Source organism: Ambystoma mexicanum, chromosome 1q (genome assembly GCF_040938575.1).
Source record: "Ambystoma mexicanum isolate Mex_15411 chromosome 1q, UKY_AmexF1_1, whole genome shotgun sequence".
Lineage (NCBI taxonomy): Eukaryota > Metazoa > Chordata > Amphibia > Caudata > Ambystomatidae > Ambystoma > Ambystoma mexicanum.
The window spans coordinates 1,242,966,248-1,242,987,470 of NC_090922.1; the positions used below are offsets into that span (position 1 = coordinate 1,242,966,248).

At 49.0% G+C, this 21,223-nt stretch overlaps 1 protein-coding gene across 6 annotated transcripts in view; it reads right to left on the minus strand.

Moving 5' to 3' along the window:
* PATJ (PATJ crumbs cell polarity complex component) overlaps positions 1-21,223 on the minus strand; it is a 3,332,662-nt gene that overhangs the window by 1,096,947 nt on the left and 2,214,492 nt on the right. For all 6 annotated transcript variants that reach the window (XM_069642041.1, XM_069642043.1, XM_069642045.1 and 3 more), the window contains one exon: positions 16,671-16,788. In XM_069642041.1, the coding sequence (XP_069498142.1) occupies positions 16,671-16,788 (118 nt within the window). The remainder of the gene's footprint in view (positions 1-16,670; positions 16,789-21,223) is intronic.

A 21,223-nucleotide genomic window follows, 5' to 3' on the forward strand; every position in this document is an offset into this window, starting at 1 on the left:
TCCCTGCTAATTGATAATCATGAAGACTACTTGCATACACTGGCAATTAAGCTACGCCTATTGGAAAAAATCCCCAATGTCCTCGTATGGCAGACTTTCCCTGCTGAAAATGGTGGTGGTACCCAAATTACTATATTATTTTTGTAATATTCCGGTGTAGCCTGGACGAGCGTTCTATAACAAACTTTGCTCGCTGGCAACCAAATTAATTTGGGGATCAGTACGCCACGACTTAGATGGGAGGAACTGCCCGATTTCAAACTTTATTTCATAGTTTCACAAGCTCAAAATGCGCGTCACTGGTACTTCGACAGCAATAGCCCGGTACACCAGGCTCTGGAATCATGCAGTGCTGCACCATCAAATCTGAAGTCGATTATTCTGGCAGATCGACACAAAGATTCATGCTCCTTCGATTCGGTGCGCACAACGGTACATTTCTGGTCAAGGCTATTCAAAAGACAAAGTCATGGCCCTATACTTTAGCATGCCAAGCCAACCAGATACCGGTCAATGGTGCTAAAGGGAAATGGGAAAGAGATCTAAACATCACAGTACAGGACGAACAAGGGCTCCGTTGGTGTCGTCTAACAAAAGATGTCTCCCTCAATGTAAAATTTAGATTAATACAATTTAAAATACTTCATTACATTACACACTACATTACACACAAGTCCGCATCTCATACTTCTCACCAAATACCAGTGACAAATGTATGAAATGTGGCATGGCTGCTGCAGACTCCCTTCATTTGTACTGCAACTGTCCACTGATTGCTCAGTGTCTGCAATTCTCTCTCACTGTTGACGGCTGCACGTGTTTAAACTTCCCTGTCTAGTTAAAGAGTTTCCAAAGACTAGACCACAGGGTATGCTTCACGGTGTCTGTGATCTTTACTGTACTTTGTCTCTTCCTTGTCTCAGTAGATGATGGATCATTATTGTGTTGCTGAGGAAGCTGGCATGGAATTCTTTCAGGCTAAATCATTACTGCTCCCTACCTCTTCCTCGTCTCAGTAATAAATGTATTACTCTGGTTATCATGTCAGGGAATATTAACACTGGACTCAGTACATGGATGAGGATGAGTGGCGCAATAAGCCATTAGGATCTGACAAATAGGGGATGCATCCCTAAATGGGAATGGGGGACATGTGTCTTTTCCCAAAGATATCACACCACTCCCCCGAAAGTTGCCTCTCTCCAGACAGTCCTCTCTGATACAGCCACCCTCAGGGTCAGGATCAGGTAGTGGCTGCCGTCCCCTGAGCACATGGGGAGAGGCTACCTCAGGGAAAGAAGTGATGATACCTTCAGATTCATCATATTGAGCAAAAGGGAAAGACCTATTATTGCGACAGGCAGATTCGGCAATAGGGTGGAAAGTCCTGGAGGAAAAGATAAAGAGGTGGGGGCTGCATCTCTGAGGCGAAATGAGCCTCAAAGGGAGAAATAAGGGGACTATCCAGTTAGGAAATTTGGTGAGGAAATGTGTATTGGGAGTTGTAGTACACTTCATCTCACAAACTAGTGAAGTGGCGTTGACTGAAGTAACTTAGGGGGAGTTGACATTCAAATGCTCTGAAGGCCAACCTGGTGGTGCTCATTAGGTCAAGTGAACCAAAGGAAACATTAAACTGAGGGGATTGTGGTGCAAATAACCTAAAGGCTGAGCACAGAAGAGTTGAAAAATTCAAGTGCCCCAAAGAGATATTGCGTGGTAGCAGTTGTGGTAGAAATACCCCAAAGACAAATTGCAGAGATGTTGATCAAGTAAGGTATGCTCAGGTATAACTGCTTTACAAGAGTGAGGGTGAAAACACACCTAAATTCCAATGTGGTGACACTAGCAAATCAGTGCCATTAGAGAAGAACTGTCCTGTGGCAGTCATGGTGTGAACTTTCATAAGAACAAGTGCAGATGTACACATAAATACCAGTGCACCAAACTAATATTGCCCTTTAGGATTTGTGCTATATATATACTGAAGATCAAGAGAAGATGGGCTAGGAAAGTCAAAAGAACTTGATATCATAGGCGACTGACAATGCCAAAGAAACAGTAGGACTATGCAAAATGAAGCCAAATCGAAAGAAATTATCTTGTAAGTGTGGAGATTCAAACACTCCAAATACCAGAGGCAGAAGTGGTTGAAAAGCCAAGTGATTTTGAGAAGGATAACCCGTCAGAGCTAGGAATCAAATGCACCAAAGATTAAATAAAGAGGTGTAAACCAAGGGGGCGTGGCTTGGCGGCCATGCGAGCGTGAGCTAGTCTTGGAGAGCTCCCACTCGATCCGGAGACAGATCCTGAAAAAAGGCCATAAACAGAAGGAAAACGATAGGGGAAAAGTTGGGGAAGGCATCGGAAAGCCCAGAGAACACACAGAAGAAAGTTCGAGGAAAATCGGTGACTGAGAAGGCTGAAACGGAGAGCGCGAGATACACCACGCAAAATAACGGGCGCGCCTCGCTGAAAAGGCTGCTCGCCACTGAGAAGAAGGTGGGTGCAGGAGGAAGGAAGACAGGACCCGGGGGCGCCGCCGGCGGACAACCAGCCCAGTGAAGACCACCGAGCCGCCCGGGAGAAGGAAGAAGACCGAGATACGCTCCGCAGCGCTGTGCCAAGATAGACGGAGGAGGCGCGAACACCCACAGACCGTAGCACAGGCCGTGGCAGAGCGGGAAGAGACCAGACGGGCAGCGGCAGCGCCGGAGGCCTGAAGGGTGCGCCCCCCCCCGACAGTCAGCAAGGGGGGCTGGAGGTGAGGACGCTGAGGGCTCCAGCCAGGAACCCCTTGGAGGACTGGCTGCCGCGGGAGACGGAACAGCCACCGCAGAAGAAAGGAGGCCAGAAGACGCACCGCAGCGCCGTGCCAGGGTAGGCAGACAGGGGCGCGAGTGCCCACGGCCCTCCCGACAGTAGGCACGGGTGGCGGAGCCTGAGCAGAGGCTGGTAGTCGGGGCGCCGGGAGCCCCAGCCGGGGAAAGGAAAAGAGACCCCGAGGCCAGAGGACGAAGGGGGTGAACGGAGCGTCCGGCCCCGACCTGGGGACCGGTGGACACTCCCTTGAAGAGGTGCCTGGGCTCGCAGCAGACGCAACGGATGGTGATACGTCTGTGACAGGCCCCTGCGGGAGGCCAGTTTCCGGCGACGGACAGCAGGGCCACACCAGAGAGGTTGGTCGAACGCCCGACCCCGGGCCCGCCCTGGGGATCATAGGACATGCGTGGGTGGACACAGCCCACTCAAACAGTCTTGACAGAGACCCTGGAAGAGCCACGAATCACACAACTGGCGGGCCTACTTCTGCACGGAAGAAACAGCCAGGGGCACACCACCCCACGGAAGACGGGGTGTGGCTATCCGCACAAGAGGAAGACCACAGTAAAGACCCCGGCCCAACGCAACAACGATAGGCTACCACTACGAAACTGCATGAGCATGATCCGCATACTGGCATACAGCAACCGAAACCAACATGCCAGATAACATGCCAGACAAACCAAGAGGTGGCTGTGGGAGGCAGACGGTCATGGAGTCATTTGCCCGCAAGAATGAAGATCAGCAGCCCGAGGCAGCTGAAATCGACACGGCAACGTCACATGTGGCGCATGGAGAGATCAAACAGGTGGAAGGAAGTATCCTGGAGGCCATAGAAGCACTGAAGACTTCAATAGAAGGCAAGCTGGATGCAGTAATCGTAGACGTGGGGCTCCTTCGGCAGGACACGAGAAACCTGGCGGAGAGAGTGACAACGGTAGAACAACAGGTACAGAGTAATACAGCGGACATGACCACCTCCCAATCACAAATGTCAGAGGCACTGGAACGCATCAGTACGCTAGAACGCAGAGCCGAAGACGCGGAAAGCAGGGCTAGACGCAACAATGTACGCATAGTGGGGCTGCAGGGGGAGGAAGGCAGAGATCCCACAAACTACATCGAGAACTTACTGATCCAAGCGGTGGGAGCCGGGACCCTGTCCCAGGGTTTCGTTGTGGAAAGGGCACTTAGAGCATTAACTAAGAAACCACGCCCGGGGGCACCACCGAGGCATATGATCGCAAAGATCATGAACTTTAAAGACAGGGAAAAAATCTCGGCGTTCTCGAGAGACGGTGGAGTCATAACCCGGAATGGAGCCAGGATAACCATCTACCCAGACTACACGGCGCTCTTGCAAAGGCAGAGAGCTAAGTTCTGGCCGACCAAAGACCGCCTTCGGGCTGCGGGCGTGAAGTTCATGCTACTATACCAGGCCAAGCTGAAAGTGCTACATAACGGAAGGACACAGATCTTTGAGACCACAGCGGGCGCTCAACTGTGGATGGACCAACAAGGGTTCCCGCAGCCGGAAGGGGGGAATAGAACAGAGAGGCGCCCCGACGTGGCAGAGAAGGAGATTGAAGATGGAATGCAAGACCCAGGCGCCCGGCAGAACTGGGCGAGACAAAATCTGAGGAACACTGCAGCGAGCCGCAGGTTGCTACACCACCTCACTGCAACTAATTTAAAGACAAAAACGGGAAAGAAGACATAGGGATACTCCCTGTAAAAAAGTGAAAGAGCAGGATAACCAACAGCTCACGAGTTCAAGGCCTAAACCAAAGAATTATACTGGGAGTACAAGACTTCTGGAACTGGACCGCCAAGACCCACAGTAGGAACCCCAAGCAGAGACAATGTTTATAGTGCCAGTTCTAAGGCACTACGCCGCGACAAGTACGCCTGAGGGAAAGAAGGCGGCACCTGGAGAGCGGTGGGGCCCGAGCAGGGGGAGGGAGGCTGGGCGTTTGTTGTCGTCGTTTTTAGTTACAGTTGTTAGGAGGCTAAGTTTGCGGGGTGAAGGCATGAGGGAAAAAGGACATGGCAGACAAAGAGACCACGGCGGAGGCACGGAAGGTGGACACGCGGGGCAGACCCCGGGCGCCAGGGGTCAGCGAAGCGCACTGAAGGAAAACACCAATAAAAAACCGAATCCAAGAACCGCACGAACAGCAAAACCCCGGGGAAACGCGGGGGAAGGAGGACGTGTGAACCACACAAAATACCACAGGAGAGATGCGGGACGAGGACCCCCGGAAGAGGCACGCCAAGAGGACATGAAAGTGTACGGGCCCATGGGACGGAGAGGGCCACTAACACCTGCCCCACAAGAACCGAGATGACCTAAACATCGTCACATGGAATGTTAGAGGGCTAAATGCATACGTCAAGAGGCTGAGGGTCTACAACTGGTTAAATAAAACGAGAGCCCACGTTGCAATGCTGCAAGAGACGCACCTGACGGTCGGAAAACAAACCAAGCTGGCCAAGAAATGGGGAAGTCAGATGTACAGCTCAACGTACTCTAACTACGCAAGGGGGGTGATGACCTGGATCGCTCCGAGCACCCCATTCCAGCTCATCAACCAGGAAAAGGACACTGAGGGTAGGGTCCTGATCGTCCACGGAATGCTGGAGAACCGGGAGGTGTGCCTGGTGAACACCTATGCTCCCAATCATGACGCAACAGCCTTCTTTGAGTCACTCACGCCCCGGCTGGCCCCGTACAGGAACGCTACGATCATCTGGGCTGGAGACCACAATTGCACACTGGAACCCCGACTAGACAGGTCGGACGACAAGCACAGACGACCAGCGCCACCAGCACGGAGGTTAGGGAAGATACTGGATCAGCTGGAACTGGAAGACATCTGGAGGAAGGTACATGAGGGGGGAAAGTGGATACACACATTACAGTGCTCCGCATGGGACATTCACGCGGATTGATTACCTTTTCACGGGAAGGGAAACACTAGGCGAATTCACTGGGGTACATATGCATGCACGGACCCTGTCTGATCACGCCTCCCTGAGAGTCACATGGGCACATACACACAGGGGGGCCCCCACGCCCACATGGAAACTAAGGGCAGAAGCACTGCTGGACGGGGAATTCCAGGAACATATCCAAAGCACGATAGAAGACTACTTTGAGCATAACTCGGGTAGCATGGACAGCACGGGGACGATCTGGGAGGCCCTTAAGGTGGTGGTCAGAGGTGCGGCAATGGGGAAGACGGGAGGACTCAGGAGGGAAACCCTAACACAACTGGACGCGTTAGAAAGGAAGATTGAGAGGGCCGAGAAACGGACGGGGGAGAACGGAGGAGAGCAGGATGACCTTACCACCCTGCGGCAACAGTGCATGGTGACTTGGGAAAGACTAGGGCGCCTAGATTATGGGAAGTACATACAGAGGCTGCACGCAGAGGGGGATAAGCCCGGCAGGCTCCTGGCCTGGCTAACCAAACAGGAGACCAAGCGGGAACCAATTAATGCAATCCAGAATAGTCAAGGGGAGGTGGTAAGGTCCCAAGAAGGTATAAACGCGGTGTTCTCGCAATTTTACGAGAAGCTGTACACAAAAGTCCAAGAGGGGGAGGAGGGGGACCTGGAGGACGCCTTCACGGAAATCAGGCTCCCGCAACTCACCGAGGAGCAGGCCCAAATGCTGGATGCTCCCCTCACAGTGGAGGAACTGGCGGAAGTAATCACTCAACTGCCGACAGGGAAGACCCCGGGGCCGGATGGGCTACCGGGGGAATTCTATAAGAAGTACAGTGACAGTTTAGCCCCTAGATTGCTGGAAACATTGGAGGAGGCATATGAGACGGGGGGGCTCCCGAATAGCATGTCGGAATCCATTATAGTGCCAATACTTAAACCAGGGAAACCACCCCTCGAGTGCGGGTCTTATAGACCAATTTCCCTGATAAACCAGGACTCCAAGATCCTGACAGCGGCATTAGCTAACCGGCTCAAGAGAGTGATACCCACCCTGATCCACACTGACCAGACAGGGTATGTACCTGAACGGAACACGACATGGAATCTCCGGAGACTCCATTACGTCATTGATAGGACTAACCAAGTAGAGGGGGAGTGCGCAGTAGCTTCACTAGATGCGATAAAAGCATTTGATTTGGTGAGCTGGGACTGGCTTTTGGGAGCACTCGCCCACTTTGGGATAGGGCAGGGGTTCCTTCGATGGATAAAGTTGCTCTACAAAGACCCGAGAGCAAGGGTCAAGACGGGTAGGCTTGTCTCCGGGGAATGGAGCATAGGGCGAGGTACGAAACAAGGGTGCCCGCTGTCACCAATGTTATATATTCTAGCTTTGGAGCCATTTCGGTCTTCCTAAGAATGGATTATATGGATACGGGCATAGCGATTGACGGGGTGACACACCAGATATCGATCTACGCAGACGACATACTGCTCTACATCCAGAACCCACGCACCCATCTGCGAGATTTACTCGCAGCACTGGGGGCATTCGGTAGACTATCGGGAATCACTGTTAACAGGGAGAAATCCTCACTGTTCCCCCTGGCGGGCCTGCGAAAAGTGCCACCAGATCAACTGCCGCACCTGGGCCTCACATGGACCCCGACCACCTTTAGATACCTGGGGGTGGACATTTACCATGATACCACGGACACACACATAGCCAACACGCAGGCGGCCCTGAACAAAATTGAGCACGCCATGCAGTTCTGGAAGACCCTACCACTGGGGATGATAGGTCGAGCGGCCTTATTGAAGATGACGGTCCTGCCCCGGCTCCTATATTATTTTACCAATATCCCTTACAACATCCCGGGAGCTTTCTTTAAACGCTTGCACACCTTGGTGAGGACCTTCCTGTGGGGAGGGAGGAGAAACAGGGTAGCACTGACTACACTACAGAGGAGCCACGAGTGGGGGGGCATCAAACTCCCAGACTTTTTGTATTACTACCTAGCGGCACAACTCCAATTTGTGGTGAGATGGCTGGGGGAGGATATCTCCATTGACGCAATTCTCCTCCGTCCAGCACTCAGGCAATATTACCTGAGGGAACTCCTGTGGATGCCAGCTGCCCAGGCTAGGGCTCTTGATAACATGGCCCAGCTGGGCCGAACGCTATGGGAAAGAGCCTGGAAGACGCAAGGCATGCAGGACCCCTGCTCGAGACAGATCCCCTTGGCGGGTCTGGTAGATACCCGCATAACAAGCCTGGCCACGTACAGGGCACAATGGGAGGACAAGGGGGTAGCCCAAATAGGGGACCTGTGGCAAAAAGGACAGTGGGTTGGATTCCAGTCCCTGGTGGAGGAGCAAGAGGTGCACAAGGGCCAGTTCATCCTGTATAACAGCTTAGTACAAGCAATGAAGAAGAGGTGGGGAACCATGCCAGAGGCGGAGGCAGAGGATACTGGGGGTGCGCTGGATACCTGGTATGACATTTCTGAAGGAGGACACACCGTGTCCAGGCTCTACGAGCAAATACTGGGTACCACTAATAGGAAGACACTGAATGTGCGGGCAAAGTGGGAAGAGGAGCTCCAGCAGCCCTTCCAGGATGGAGAATGGAATAGAACCCTCCAATACACGGAAAAAGTTTCTAGGAATGCCAGGTTCAGACAGCTGCAAATCTACATAGTCCATAGAGCATACCTAACTCCCAAAAGAATGACGAAGATGAGAAAAGGACAAACTCCCAGCTGCCCACGCTGCCGGGAAGAACAAGCAGACATGGTGCACATGTTCTGGTCGTGCCCCAAAATAACAGAGTTCTGGAATATGGTGAAGGATAAAGCGAGGACGGCAGGAATCCATATGCAAGCCTGGTCACCTAGGTCTTATATACTGGGCATGTTCCCGACGGGGGACAGGCAGATGGCACACGTGGCAAAAATGAAAGACCTGATGACAATACTGGCGAAGCGCCGCATAGCAATGGCATGGAACACGAGTGAAGGACCCTCGGCAGAGGGCTGGTGGGCAGATCTACAAAAATGGGCGATAGCTGAAACGACTGTCTGGACGAGAGCCACACAGAGGGGAGAAGGCAATAGCGGAGCCAGAATTCTGGCGTGGAACACCTTGGTGCAGGACCTGTTCGGAGACGGGGCGGAAAACAACAGGAGTGACTCAGACAACTCGGAAGGAGGACAGGCTGGCCTGCCTATACCCGGAGGCAGAACATAGACCAGAGGGAACACAGTGAGTGGGGAGGAGGCGGCCTGGCCGGGGCCGAAGCAAATAATGGACAATATAGGCACAACTCCAAGGTGCCAACACATGTGTTCACGGACAAGGAGAGGCCACTCCCAGGGCAGAGTGGGGGGTGGTCGGGACAATGGTTTCTCTGTTATGAACTTAACCTTTGGCGAGTGGCCCATGGCGATAATGGACCACGGACATAAGCAATTGCCTTCAAGGGGGGAGGGGGGGAGATGGGAATTAATTTTTCCTCTTGTTGTAAAACCAATAAAAAAGAAGTTTTAAAAAAAAAAACGTGTAAACCAAAATCAAGGAAATTTGAGAAGAGTTGTCTTGTGGGTATTGCAGAGCAAACATTCCAAATATCGAGCACAGAGGTGTGGACAAAGACAAGAAGAACAGAAAAACATAATATATTGGGAGCTGTGGATTAACCAACCCACAGCAATACCCAGTACAGAGATGCCAATGAAGACAAGTGAACAAGAGAGCCATTATCTATTGACAGATGAAATTCTTGTGTTCTGCAAACTAAGGTCAGGATCCCAGGTGAGAACAAAACCCATATGCTTTTGAGAGTTGTAGAATCATTGACTTAACTCAGATTGAGAGAAAAGAGACATTGCGTATATCATGCACATTTATGAGCAATCAATGAGTTCTAGGAAAAAGATTAGACAGCAAGCCTGATTGTGACACAAAAGAGAAATATGGTACCAGGAGTCTTCCCGTTCCACCAAAGTCGGTATGAGAAATATAATAAAAGCTTGCATTCAAGGTCCTTGTGCAGAAGCATTACAAAAGCTATTTATTGACCACCACAAATCAGTGATACTGTATGACTAATGACCAAAACAGATACATATGTAGAAACAGGCATATTTTAAGTCTAGGGAAACCCAAGTAGTCTTTGGCTGCAATTGCTTGTAGGATTTCAGAGAGGGTGGCCACCATTAGGATCGAACATAGATCTCTTCCTTCCATGGGCCCCAGTAAGAAACCCCACTGACTTCCTGAGCAGGAAGACATTGAAATGGCCAAGGTCTGGCTCACGGGAGCGGTTCTTGAGCATTGATGGGAGTGCAACAAACTGAATAACCTGAGAACCATACATCTCTTAAATATTCTTCCCTCCACTCTGCTGACAGTCACTCAATCTACCTCCCTTTGAGGATACCTGTGTGACAAACAAAACTTTAAATAAGTTGATAGTAGGGTGAACTCCATTTACAAACCTGGATGTTTGCTTGTATCTTTTAGTGCAGCCTCTACTGATGCTAGTGTGTGAATACCTCTGCTGTGTTTTCATTACATGACTTGGTATCTGAAAGGACCAAGTGCCAGAAAGATTTTTAGTGGGTACGTGAAGAGTTAAGTAAATTGGCACAACCCCAGCAAACATGCCAATACTCTGCTCTTCCTGAAGGTATCAATGAATTAATGTACTTTTCGTGCTCAAACAACACACATACTTCATTAGAAACGCATATGATCTCATCCAAGTACTTCTTCTAAATAGTACTCCTGGACACAGCATTAGGGTGGCAAGACCGATAGTCAAGATAAACTTAGAGTCATCCCATTAGTCACACATAGGCATGTTCCTTATACATAGGATTAGATTTTGCAGAAACATAATGGAATAGCCTAACAGCCTGTGAATAACTTCTGTGTCACCTATTCAGAAATAAGATAGGCCAAGCTATTGCTATGCATGGCATCCAGATGTATTACTCTGTCTGGAGGAAGAATTGGTAAAGCATTAGGCTTTGAAATCTCCAAGCAACACTCCAACTGCAAGGTCCCATGAATGGGTGAGCATATAGAATGGATGGGACCTTCACATTGCTTACACTGATCTATCTCATTTGGTCAAAAGTATCTGGCAATCCTTTATCAGGAAGCAATTAACTGATTGCATCTCTGCTGGACAAAACAATTGGTTGAGCAAGAGAAATACATTTAAAGGCGATTTCACTTGAAACATAAATAATCTATAATTATGTGACAGATTAATCTGGACAACTAGCAAAACATATTTTTACCTTGTTTTTTAAATTGTTTTACAAAATATATGATTTCATGCCTTCATACCATACCCACTTTTGTAATGCTCTGACCACCCTTTTCCCAATTCATATGCCCACATTACAGACATATGCACATACATAGGCCCTTCCCCCCTCTAAATTTCCATATTCAATATGCAAATGAAGAGGATTTTTAATTTTGGGAATCTGCATGCATAATCTCACTACAATTTGTCGTTATACATGTACATTTACATAACGTAAAAACAATATCTAGCCCTACTTTTAAACGGTGTATGTTTTGAACTTTGGATTTCTTATGAATTGGAGAAAAAAAACATGGTCATAATTACAAAATGTGTAAAAACTGTACGCATAGGCCATGTATTTATGGGGGATTCCACCATCTACTTCCTTGATATACATTTCCTATTTTTGTTGTAAGAAACACATACTCCATATTTGAAAGTACTTCCCCAAATCATAAATAATGGAAGCATTGTATCACTTTTTCAATTTCTAAGCAACAATCTGTATGTTTGAATATATATTTCTTAGGTCTCACATTGGCCACAAGGTTTTCCATCTATAGTGGTATGTTTTTGGATGCAATAAATGTACATCATCTTTGGTCTGTCCAACACTAGATCAATTTAGGGAGGTGGTCCCCTGGTTCTTGTATCAGACCTGTAATAGTTTCTGTCAGCAAATAGTAATCTGTACTACACTGCTTGTCATTTTCTCCTGGATATAGGAGCCAGCACAGACATAGGTTTTCTTCTCTTATCAAGAAGCTGTTTTAGGTGATTTCACATTTCCTAAAGTGGAGCTACATAAGATTATCTGTTTTGTGCTTCATATGTCCATTAGGCAGTCCTTTTCTGCTGACTCTTGTGTCTCAGTATGAAGAAAATAGAGATCAACCATGTAAACCAGACTGAGTGCCCCTGTGACTAGAATCTCAAACATGGTGTATTCAAAACACAGTTCCCCAAACTGTGCATTCTGTCACTCAGCGGATTCCCAAACAAGGGGGAAAAGTGCTTTATAAAAAAGCCACTGGAGAGAACATTGTCTCTGTGGGAAGCTGTGTTACTTTACGTGTTGGTTCAAGCACTGTTCTACTCTCTTGATTCTCGCACAGAAGGTGATCATCATATTATTGAGAGCATGGATTATAGGTGGCCCTGTATCTCTTAATCGTGTCTTGTTTTAGGTTCCTATGTTTTTGCTGGTTTAATCCCTGGTGCACTATCCTAACCCCTGCCAGCACCCACTCTATTATCTTATTTTGGAAATGTCACCTGCAGAGTGTAAGCTATGGGTAAACCCTATTATTCCCTTTTAGGGGGGTACCTGTGAGGAACACGTTTTTGTATAAAATTGGTACAGCCCGGGAACTTCATGGGCAGCACCTCCATGAAGGGTCCCTCAGCGTGTTTACCGCAGGGATGGGAGGATGGGTAGTCGTCTTCTGGCCATTAGTACACATGCTGATAATGACCATTTACACTAATCTACTTTCAATGCATATTGTTTTTATGGAATAAAATAACTCACCAAGCTCGCAGCTATCCTGGCCCGCCTCCCCATCCGCTCAAAATATCACTATGAATCATTGGCAATACAACGGCAGCGATCCCGGTTGTGGAATGGTTTGGTGTAAATGTTAAATAGTAGAGGGGGACAAAGTCGAGGTCTCAGGAACCATCTGGTTAGGTCTCATCTCCAGTCGCACAGTTCAGACGATTCAAAACAATGATGCCACGTCATTGCATGTCAGCATCTGATACCATGGCCATGGAACGCAGACTATGGAGAATGGTCTAATGACCTAGGGTGTCAAACACGGTGGCAGGTCCAACAAAATCAGGAGCATGTCCTGATGTTTGCCAGTACTTGCGCCACAAAAACTTGTTGTGCACCTCTAATAACACTGTCTCTGTGCCCCTCCCCGGCAAGAACCAGACTGCCCCCTAACAACTATTTCCCTTCATAAAGTATTTTGATCAAAAATGGTGCACTGGCAAAGGGTCTGTAATTCACTGCGAGTCTGGAACTGCAGAGGTTTTTCCCATGAGTGGTGCAATCTATGAGGTCTTTACGTTCTGACAGACTATGCTCTTGGTTAATGAGTAAGAAATGTTATATTATGTTAGAGGTTTAGAAGATGACGCAGTTGTGATCGAAACAGCCTCTCGGGACCGGCTAACTAACAATATGTAGATAACTCTCCACATGGATCAGACAATTATGGAGAAATAGAAAGATTTTTACAGTCCTTCTGAACTGAAGATTTTCAATGTGGCCGATACCAATTGGAAGATTATTCTCAACAGTGGCAGCAGAGAATATTACCTGCCCCCTGTCCATTTCAGTCTAAAGTTTGAAATTGAAAGGGAATTTTTGCTAGTCAAAATGCTAAGGAACAGATCTCAGAATTGGAAGAGATGATTCTGGAGCTGGGTTGCGTGTGTTTTTGGGAGGTGGAGGGAGCTGAGAGAGATGCATGGTTGGTGCTGTGTTTTGAGATGGGGGAATTAGAGTTTGTTTGACAGAATATGTTCACTGTTCTTGGGTGTACCTTTCCCTGTTATACGTCAATACATCATGCTGGGTTTATCCCTGGTTACCTTTCAGACCCTCTCCGCAGCAACCAGATCAATATCTTATTTGGGATATGCTACCATTGCTGTACTGTTATGCTGTTTTACATTATTATTTCTCTGGTATGCCATGTTCTTACTATATGGTTTGTTGTGCAGCACTAAGCTATCTGTGTGCTGGTCTGCCTACTTTGAAATGCTATGATTTCTTGTATTTGGTATGTATTGTGGTCACTTATATGCCATGATTGATTGAGGTGACACGATGGGGAGTAAAGTAGGCAACAGGACACTGGTAAGTGCTACTTCTTTATTGTCTCCTGTTCCTTCTACCATGCAGAGCCAGACATTTTTTACCATGTTATATTCTACAATATGTTATGATATGCTACAGCAAGGCATTTTAACGTATTAGCACACCCTATACTGGAATGGTTGGTTAATTTATTTTTACATAACACCAGTTTTATTATAGAGGTGTTATGTCATGGTATATTATGGAAAGTTTTATGTTGTTTCATATTAATTCCATGCACTGTTGACCCAGAAAACATACATGAAAACATATGCATAAGCATCACTAAGTTCATGCAAAGGGACATATCGCCCAAAGTAGACCTGCAAATGTAAGCTAGTACGCAGACTCAACCTGTCAGTTTTGAGCTGAAAGCACCCTGCTGCGCTCTTAACATGAAATGGTAACTAATGCTGCATCTTCGAAGAGTAGACTAGGCTCAATTATGCAAATACAAGAGCCCTGTTTTAGCTCAAAAGAATTCAATGTTCCCACAACATAACAACTATCCCCACGAAGTTGGAAGCAAGCATCAAGAACTTCAAGGCAGCTCAGTCCACGGCACTGCTACCATTAGAGCCACAGTGCAAGAGCCACCCTCAGTTAAGAGTAACATAGTTCTTCCAAGCTTTTCTGCCTACAGAAAATGGCTTTTCTGGGTTGGAGGGATTTACTACACAGACATTTGCTCTCCTGTTCACTTGTGCCCTGTTTCAATACACAAAGGATGACAATAAAACGGAGGTAGCTGCAGATGTCTTCTAAGTCTGATCACTGTTCCAGGGTCCGAGGCATGTCCCTGTCGGTTGGGAACAGAGACCCCTCCCAAACTGGGGTAGGCAGCTTACACCAAAACCGGGGTGCAGGAGTTGGGGGTGGGGGGGCACAGACCGAGACCCCCATCCCTGAGTTTGCCTCGTTTTCTACTATTGGTACCACTGAGAAACACGCAATACTTATCAGCCTCTTTCATGACCAGAGTTGTCTTTGGCCATATTCCAACAGAATCCAACAAAGTGCAACCCAACAAAATGAGCAGATGTAGAAAAACACCAACCAAGATGCTCCCAGTCACATCAACATACAGTTTAAAGGCAAGCATTTTAGTATTCCAAAGAGGAGGGAAGGTAAGACGCCTGGAGAATGCCAACCTGCCCAGACCTCTATGACTGCACGAACACCCGGGAACGAAAAGGGTCAGATCCTAAAGTATTTTTTTAAACTGTGCACTGTTATAACCCCGCCCTGTGGAAAAGCCTACAACTAGATTAGTCCAAACGGCCAGGTGAAAAAAGGAACAAATGTGAAAGGCAGGGACCAGAGAAACAGGAGGTCATGGCTCTAAAAGGCTCGCATTTATACCAGAGTGAAAGGTGTTCGGGTGAGGTGAGAGGGTGTGATTGTGGGCCGAGAAGCCAGGTGGAAGGTGAAGCGAGTGCTAAGATGTCTATGAAGCTGTTGGATACAAATGCAGGTAAAGTGAAAGAGTGTGAAAGGTTGAAGTTGTGTTCAGCAGAGTGCATGTTGAAGAGTGATAATGGAAAGAGAGAGGGTGTGGGAGAGAAGAAAGTGAGAGTAGATAGTGAAAGGTGATATTGGGAGAGTGAGAAGGAGTGGAAGGGAGAAAGGACGTGTGAGTTAGAGGTGATGGTGTAGATGGGGAGTGTCGCTAGAAAGTAGGAGGAGTGTGGGAAGATAGTCGGGTCAGAGGAGGACAGATTAGTATGAGGAGGTTCAGTGTAGAGGGTTGTATACGAATTGTTCGTTTTACAACTGTTCGAATTACAATTGATCGAATTGTGAAGGTCAATTGTAACATATATGTGGGGGGAAACCCCCCACAACCCCCCCACCTAACGCCAAACCCTACAAAACACCTTTATATATATAAATAAATATTACCAAACAGATATATATATATATATATATATACTTATATATATATATACGGTCAATTGTGAAAAGGTCAATTGTGACCCTTTAAATTCAGTCAATTGTTAATTCGAACAATTGTAAACGAACAATTTGGGTAATACCGTGTAGAGAGTGAGAGAGAAGGAGTGCGAGAAGAATGGAGGGGTAGCAGAGGAGAAAGGTTGGAGAGAGGAGTAGGAGTGCAGAGAGAGAGAAGGGAGCACACAATCCATCCTTGACTTGGCTATCAGGCTTGGCAGTCCCAATATTACAATTCTCCTTTGCTTTGTGGGAGAAATGAAACATATTCCCATGCATTTTAAAAGACGACTCACTCAATGTTACAGTCCCACACTACTTTTGGTAATACCTATTTATCTCTTTGAAACCACCCTCACTTAAATATTCCCTTCTTTAGACACCTGAGAATTGACCCTACTAAATTCTGCAATCCTGGTCTATGATCTACTTAATATAGCCCTTAAAGTACCTTCTTGTGGTTTGTGTCCCCCCCCCGCACACATGTCTCTTATGGTTTATTTCATCTGACTGTGGGACCCTTTTTAAGGGGAAGCGTCACCTCCATATTAATATATAGTAAGCCTTACAAAGGCAATTGAGCTTTTTTCAGTGAAGACCGTTGTTATTTAATGAAAAGCATCAGGCCAAATCCATTTTGGGAGGATTCCAGGTAATTCTGTGTTGCAAGGACTTTTTAAGTTCTCAAACAAGGCAAACTATCCATTTAATATTGATGAACATCCAATATGAAAATTAGCCGAGACTTACTATAACTGGTAAGCAGTGGGTCCACATTAGGATAAGAAGCTGATGGTGCAAGCGGAATTTTCTGTGAACTAAATGTTGACTTTGAGACACTTTTTGTTTGCTTCATGTGGTTGACAACCTTAAAGGAAAATAAAAATGCAATTTTATACAAATGTAGCTACATAGATTAATTGCAAAAACAGTAAAAGTACCAATGGGCTAAAAACAGAAAAACATATGGGGCACTGTAAATGGTAGTTTGTAACAACTTTCAGTTTGTGGTTGCAGGAAATCCACCTGCAATCGGTTCTTCCCTCAAAGCCTTTCATTTCTTTACCACATTTCATGTGTGGTAACAATTATTTTCTGTCTATATTACCAGAACACTCCTAGCTGGGCTCCTAGGTAATCTGTCAATCAGATAACCCTGCACGGGTAACAGACCGGGGGCCTGATATGCCAATTCCAACTACATGATGTTGATGGAAACCTTTTATTTTTTAAGATTGTTACTGAGGGCATACAGTCTGCTGCTATAAAACAAAAGCATGCAAAGCTATGGGTGTACTTTTAAAATCAGGAACACATGAAGTGGGAAATTAATCTACATACAGTAGATGGATTAAAGATGTGTGTGAAGGAACAAGTTACTTACCTGTAACTGTTGTTCTCCAGCATGGGTCTGGCATGGATTCACATGCTCATGAATATTCCCCGTCGTCAGGCCGTGAATCCTCGGTATAGAAAAAAATCAGTATCAGTTTCGTTTCTGATCTGTCTTTCTTAGTAGTAACCAATCACTGGTCTCTGGGTCATACTGTCCCCAGCCAATGACTGCCCTCTCCCTAAGCCTCGCCTATGGCAGCCATCCTTAGATTTGGTAGTACGTAAAGTGGCAGTATGATCAAGTAAAGAGCCGCAGAGGGGTAGGCAGGGCCTTCGCATGTGAATCCATGCCAGACCCATGCTGGAGAACAACAGTTACAGGTAAGTAACTTGTTCCTTCTCCAGCATTGGGTCTGGCATGGATTCACATACTCATGAATAAGAGAATACATAGCAATACACACATGCACAACCACGGGAGGTGGCAACAGGCTCAACATTAAGCAATACAAAAACTCAACATTAAGCAACTCTTACCTCCTCACCAGGCTCACCTTAGGCGAACAGGTTGCGCAGCACTGCTTGGCCGACCGTGGACTCCTCCCTGGAGTCCCGATCGACGCACTAGAATCTTGTGAAGGTGTGTGTCGACCTCCACGTCACAGCCCTGCAGATGTCCAGCAGGGGCACACCAGACAGGAACGCTGTGGTAGCAGCGATCGCTCTGGTCGAATGGGCTCTCGGACGGCCGGGCAGCGGTCGGTTTGCCAACCGGTGACGGTGCATGATGCAGCCGGAGAGCCATCTGGAAATGGAAGTCTTCGAGAGAGCCTTCCCTTGAGTCACAGTTCCAAAGTTCACAAACAGCTGTGACGTCTTCCGAAAACTCTTCGTGCGGTCCTCTCGGCCGGCGATGAAGGCGACGGGAAGAAAACTGGCAACACCAAGGGCTCGTTGAGGTGGAAGTCCGACGGCACCTTGGGCATAAAGGAGGGGTGTGTCCTCAGCACCACCCTCGTATCATGAAAAGTCAAGTATGGAGGCTTGCAAGATAGGACCTGGATCTCTCCCACTCGTCGTGCGGAGGTGATGGCCACGAGGAAAGCTGTCTTCCTTGACAGGAACCTCAAAGGCCCGGAATGCATAGGCTCGAATGGGGCCCCCATGAGCCTGGTGAGCACCACATTAAGCTCCCACGCCGGGGCAGGAGCGTTCACCGGCGGGAATGATAGGAATAGTCCCTTCATGAATTCTTTCACCAGGCGATGAGACCACAAGGGCGCCCATCCCGTAGTCCTGGTATATCGGGAGATAGCAGCCAGATGTATTTTGATGGAGGTGTGAGCCAGTCCAGCTTTGGCCAGTGACAGTAGGTACCTCAGTACTTGAGGGGCCGTAATCCGCAGAGGGTTAATCTTCTGTGCACGGCACCAGACAGAGAACCTCTTCCATTTATGTCCGTAGCACTTGAGAGTTGAGGACGCCGTGGCCTTTGCAAGAACCTCTCTGCAGTCGGCCGGGATGTCGTACCCTCCAAACTCTAGTGCTGCAGGAGCCAGGCCTGCAAGTTCAGCGATTCCGGGTTGTGGTGAAGAATGGCGCCTCCTTCTCTGGAGAGAAGGTCTGCGTCCGTCGGTAGCTTGACTGGTGGGGACGTTGACAAGTCCAGAAGGTCCAGGAACCAGATCTGTCTCGGCCACGCCGGTGCGACGAGGATCATCCTGCACCGGGACCTCTTGAGCTGGTTGATGAGCCGGAGCAGCAACGGCAGCGGAGGGAACGCATAAAGAAATAGGCCGTCCCAGGGGAACAAGAAAGCATCGCCCATGCTCCTCGGCTGGGGGAACCTGCTGGCGAACCTCGGGCACTTGGAATTCGTCGCCGTCGCTAAGAGATCGATTTGGGGTTCGCCCCATCGTCGGAAGAGTCGATCCACTTGATCCTGGCGTAGTTCCCACTCGTGGCACGAGCGCAGCTCCCTGCTGAGTGAGTCGGTGATCGTGTTTTTTATTCCTGCCAGATGAAGAGGCACCAGAAACATCCCCTGGGCGACGGCCCAATGCCACAGATCCTGGGCTTCCTTGGATAGGGCAGGGGACCTGGTTCCGCCCTGCTTCCGGATGTACAACATCGTGATGGTGTTGTCGGTGAAGATCCTCACCACTTTGCCCTTGAGGGACGGAAGAAAGGACCTGAGGGCCCAGAACACTGCGCGGAGCTCCAAGATATTGATGTGGAGAGACTTCTCCTCTGGGAGCCAAAGGCCTCTCGCGTGAAGATCTCCGGAGTGCGCTCCCCAACCTTCCAGGGAGGCATCCGTCGTCACCGTCACCTGGTGAGCTGGGGTCTGAAAGTCTGTGCCCGCCGACAGATGGGAGCGGGTACCCCACCACCGGATCGCCTCACAGAACGTCTCGTTGAGAGGGATCCTGTCCTCGAAGCTGCCCATCGACTGGACCCAGCGGGCGTCGAGGAACTCTTGTAAGGGGCGCATCCGAAGCCTGCAAAGGCGCACCAGATAAATGCAGGAGGACATCATCCCGAGGAGGGATTTGATGGATCTTACCCTGGCCATGTCCTTGGCCAGCAGACGCTGCACCTTGCCCAGAATGGTCCTGGACCTTTCCTCCGACGACCAGGCCAGCCGCGCCACTGTGTCAAGCTTGGCTCCCAGAAACAGGGCGACTTGCGACGGAACCAGGTGGGATTTTGGAAAGTTGATGGAGAATCCCAGGTCCGTGAGCAGCTGGACGGTCTTCGCAGTGTGCTCCACGGCGAGCTCCCTTGTCCTTGCCAGGATGAGACAGTCGTCCAGGTAGGGGTAGACGTGGATCCCCTGTAGGCGCAGCCGCGCCGCCACCGGTGTGAGGCACTTGGTGAACACCCTGGGTGCCGACTTCAATCCGAACGGGAGGGCTTTGAACTGGTAGTGCCGCCCTTGGACCACGAACCTGAGGAACTTTCGGTGTCTTTTTAGAATGGAGATGTGGAAGTACGCATCCTCCAAGTCCAACGACGACAGGAAATCGCCCTCCTCCAACTGTCCCAGCACGTGCTGGAGGGTGACCATACGGAACTTCTGTGCCTTGATGTACTTGTTCAGTCGTCGTGGGTCCAGGATGGGGCGCCATCCTCCTGTCTTCTTTTTTACAAGGAAGTACCTTGAGTAAACTCCGGAGCCCCGAAGCCTCTTTGGGACGAGCTCGATGGCACCCTTCTTGAGCAACGCCCTTACTTTCAACAGTAGTTGAGGGACATGATTTTCCTTCCTGGCCACGGGTGGAACGCGAGGGCACTTCTGAAACTCGAGGGCGTGCCCTTGGGCCAGGGCGTCCAGCACCCAATAGTCGGTGGAGATGGACTCCCACACGCTGACGAACCTCGCCAGCTGGCCTCCCACCGGGGTGCTTCGGCGGGGGCCCGACCCCACGGTCGGTTCAATCTTGTTTGGATGCCGCCTTGCCTCCTTGACCTCCCTGTCGACGACGACGTGCACCACCTGACTTGCCGCGTCCCCTCTAGGCTTCCTGGGAGGAAGATCTTGCCGCTACGTAGAGGAGCCACTGCCGGATCCCTTGGAGGCACCTTGTCTGTCTCCGGAGCTCCGAAAGGACGGCCGTCATTGTTGGAGCACTCCCAGTGCCCGGGCAGTCTCTGTGTCTGTCTTGATGGCCTGAAGGGACTCATCAACCGCCTTCCCAAACAGGTTGTTCCTGTCGAAGGGCATGTCCAAAACCTTGGTTTGTACGTCCTGACAGAAACCCGTGGCCTTGAGCCATCCTCGTCGTCTCAAGCAAACGCTGTTGCCCAACTGACGGAAACCGGTGTCGGCGATGTCTGTTGCCACTGTGATGGCGTGGTCCGAAGCAATCTCACCCTCCTGTAGGATTTCAAGGGCCTCAGCCCTTTTGGCGTCTGGAAGGAAGTCCAACAGATGGGCGATTTTGAACCACAACTTCCCGTCGTAG